The 4,063-nt window shown below is 34.2% G+C and overlaps 1 protein-coding gene across 1 annotated transcript; it reads right to left on the bottom strand.

Moving 5' to 3' along the window:
• Positions 1-1,411: 1,411 nt before the first annotated feature.
• LOC119643509 (GILT-like protein 1) lies at positions 1,412-3,885 on the bottom strand. The gene is made up of 5 exons (XM_038042867.1): positions 3,641-3,885; positions 3,445-3,576; positions 2,166-2,327; positions 1,802-1,939; positions 1,412-1,727 (listed from the first exon to the last, which is right to left on the bottom strand). Exons 1-5 carry the CDS (start codon positions 3,728-3,730, stop codon positions 1,620-1,622), a joined length of 630 nt encoding a protein of 209 aa, XP_037898795.1. The 5' UTR covers positions 3,731-3,885; the 3' UTR covers positions 1,412-1,619.
• Between the last annotated feature and the right edge of the window lie 178 nt (positions 3,886-4,063).

Below are 4,063 nucleotides of genomic sequence, written 5' to 3'. Positions count from 1 at the left end.
TGGGTACCAAGTCATCTCGGTTTATTGGGAAATGAGCAGGCTGATCGAGCGGCAAAGTATGCTGCTTCTGCTCCTCTAATTATGGATGATGTCGTGGAAAAGTTGGATCTTCAAAGATACATTGGAAGAAAAGTTAAAGAGAAAATTGCAGAAGGAAATTTACAATATCGTCATCAACACTACTCTCCCATTAACCCTCAATTAAGTCCACCTTTATATCCAACAAATGTTGAGAAAACCAAGATACAAACATTTTCGAGAATTCGCCTTCGTCATACAATTGCAACTCACCAATGGATCTTGAAGAAGTCTTCCTCCGCAATCTGCAATTGTGGACAAACTCTCACTATAAATCACATTCTCTGCGACTGCCTTAACTTTTCCTTGGATAGAAGTGTTGCATTTGGGTCGACTAATTCTATAGACATTCTAAAATCTGGTACGGAACGGAACGTCAATACAATACATTACTTCATTAAAACTACTAGGCTCAATATCTAATGAACTTTTATTAATTAGAGCCGATAGCCTGTGTTGCTAGTGCCCAATGTCTTCTTTTAGTATTATTTTATTAGTCTTAAACTATGATAATAATAATAATAATACTTTCAAAATAAAGAAAAAATCCGAATTTCATGTTTTGATGGAGAAAAAATGTGTCATCATCATTGGCTGCAAAACTGTTATGGGAACTATCCCACAGATAGCAGCGAAGTTGGAAGTGGTGTATTGACTATCTTGAGTGGAAATTTGAAAATGAGAGAGTTGGTTTCTAAACGAATCCGCATGCAGGTAATTCTGGCGAATATTTGTGTACCAGTTTTTAGAAATATGTTCACAGAATGGAAAGTTACAAACGAAAATTTCAAAACTTTGTGGTGTTTCTCAAACTATTTTAATATTTTCTACATTGTGGGCATGCATGAACAGATCACGTCCATTTTTCAAACACGTATTCCTAATCGATCAGGAAATGTTTGTGCAAAGTTTTCGCTTCCTATCTTAATGTTTGCGCCTGTGACGATTTTAAAAAGTTATCCGTCAAATTGACGGTTTCAAATACGGGGTGGTTGCAGACAGCTGAAACATTCTTCTAACAGAAACACCTTTTGAGTAATTGCAGTTTAAAACTCACAACGAGCTGTTATAATAATAAGAATTTCTTCAGACATATTTATCAGCAAGACATTAGAACATTTTTTCAACACTATTGGGTGAATTCGGCCTAAGCCGAATGCTCAGTAATTAACATACGCATAGAAGAAGATTCTATCGGCTTTTATATTTATTTACTGCTTTAAGAAACGTCGTCATTTCCTGTGAAACTTATAATTAAAAAATTTTAGACATATACTTAGAGACTACATTTTCATATTGTTTTGAAATCCAGTTTTATAAAAAGTAACTTGCACTTAAGTTAGCGAAAAGAAGTAAATAAATATTTTATAAAACGTTGACATACTTTAAATTGTACTGGATAAGGGGTAGAAGAGAGATTTAAAGATTTTATATGTACGTACACAGGGACAAACTGGTTTGTTTTTTTTTTTCTTTTTAAATAAAACATGCAAATATATAATCCGTCGATGTCGTTGCTCTTTTTATTGTTGCTTTAATTATTAGCAGACTTCGTCAAGAAAAGAGATGTCGCCGCGTTTCTGTAACAAATAGCATACAGTGCCGCGGAAATCACGTAAAGAGTTATCCTGAAGTTGTTGCTCGAAAACCTGAAATTTTACCACAACGTTTTCATTTGGATTTTTTTTTAAATGATTTGTTTGCTTGAAGTTAAAACACTGACCCCATTATAAATGACAGTGGGAATAAAACTCGGCGCGTAAGAATGAGTTATACGTTCAGCTTCTAATTGTAACAAAGTCCCTGTTTCAGAATTCATGCATTGATTGATGTCGCTAGACAAACCGGCCAATTCAGAACACTAGAAAAATTTGTATAATTACAATTTTATGCACTCAATTTTACTTGATCTTGTGCATGATCACAAACGCACAAGACCAGGTGTGCTCACAATATACTAACGTTGAATTTTCATCTAAAATTGTAAGGTCTAAGGTTCAAATTTTTCTTTAAGGAGTATTCTCTTTCCTATGTTTTGTTTTATTTTGATAATTAAATGTGAAGAATTCTTATTAACTTCGGCTTACCTCTTTGATGCTGCTTGTGTCAAGCTTGTTCATTTGACATACAGCAAATTTCACTTGTGCCAATGGGTCGTGGCTTTGGTGTAAGACACACGATTGTTGTCGATTACCCATGCATTCTGTTGGACCGTGTTGGCAAAAGAATTGCAGGCCATTATCAAAGGACTGAAATTTATTAAAAATCACGTCATTAAATGATCATTACTTATAATAATAAGCCAAGGAAAATGTTGTGGCGTCGCCCAAACTGGTGGCTACACAGTCTTATAACCTTGGCAACACTAATCTTGCGAAACCATAATCTAGCACTTGGGAAGCAACAGATAATTAAATAAAAACATTGAAATTTGGTACTGTAAGTGAGTGTATATGTAACCTACAACGCTTCAAAGCCTAGTGAAAAATTCGTAGTGCTTATGACGAAGACGCTTTATAAAGATCAGCTGCTTCCAAATTGCTTGCTTTCGCTCTAGAAATTTAAACCTTGAAGACTCGCTACGCTCTGTTCCGTCAACCGCTCACAAAGTTGATCAAACTCTTCACAAAATTTGAGACGATAAGCACATTGAATGTTACGCTATCGCGTAACGCCCAAATTCGTTGAAATTTCGTTTTGAAATACTTTCATAAGCCTGGATATAAGAAAACAAGACCAACATTTGGCTATCACAACTGTAGATAGCGGGAAATTTAATGAACTGATTTTTTATACACGAATTGCGCCGAAATTTTATAAGGGGTAAGCCTCTTTTTTTATTAAGATAATGTACAACGGAAAAGTAGCTCAAATCCGACAGCAATGTGTAAAAAGACTATGGTCTAACATAAGTGAAGATACACAAATTTTCGGAAAACCCTGATTGACGCTATACAAAGTAAAGTTTATGGTTTGGGGGGATTAGAAGAGAATCGTGCATCATTAACCGACCTGGTCGAACGGTTAATTTCATTCTCTAATGAAACCAAACCAAAGCGTCTAAAATTGAATAGAGGAAAGGCGTCATCTATCACGGCATTGCAAGACTACGAAAGTCTCGGCAAAAACTGAACTATACGTCCTCGCCCGTTCGACTAAAGTTTGTTTTGTTGCTTCCTGATTTTAAAAGCGCCGTTTACAGATAACTTGGCTACATTCTTCTTCCAAGCTCTACAATGACGCCATATTGGTTTCACCAGCACTTGTATTATTTAGTAAAGTTCATTTAAGATAACAAAAGCTGCAAATTTGGTTGAAAAACGCCATCGACTTTTTGCGTTAATGCAATAACTTGTAAAAACGTACATTTGATTTACCAAACGGCACCAACTTTATATCGATGAAGTCTTTTAAGCTTTCATAGTTCGGACCCAATTGGTTTTGCATAAATTGTTTACTGTCCGGACATAGAGACTCGTATAAAATCAAGATGTTTAACTAAAATCAAACCAAATCGATTAAAAAAAGAAAACGAAAAATTATATCGGAAAATTATTTTAACCTTTTGTTTAACCGGATTTTCCACTAAAGCTAAAGAAATATTTGATATCATAACACATAAAAGTATTGTACAATGTTTAAAATACAACATTATAACAGTGTATTTTAGAACAATTTTTTAATTTTTTTTATAATTCTTTTTTAAGTTTAGCGCCGATCACTTTCCTGAGTAAATTCTTTTACATTCGTTTTCTTAATAATTCATTAAATATTTAATTTTATTTTAATTATTATATGTTCTGCCGCTTTTGATATTTTTAGCAAACGTATCTCACCAACCATTTCTTGCGTTATAAGCGTCGAAAACTTTGAACAGCAAAATGTTTATGCAATCAGGCGACGGTTGCCTTCGGAATGAAATAATTTTATAAGAAACCATCGCTGCTTTAATGTGTGTGTGTATCTGCCAGACATTCCATATTTC

The sequence above is a fragment of the Glossina fuscipes genome, unplaced genomic scaffold, assembly GCF_014805625.2.
Source record: "Glossina fuscipes isolate IAEA_lab_2018 unplaced genomic scaffold, Yale_Gfus_2 61150, whole genome shotgun sequence".
In the NCBI taxonomy this organism is placed as follows: domain Eukaryota; kingdom Metazoa; phylum Arthropoda; class Insecta; order Diptera; family Glossinidae; genus Glossina; species Glossina fuscipes.
The sequence above is the reverse complement of the archived record's forward strand: the minus strand, read 5'-3'. Positions and strand labels throughout refer to the sequence as shown.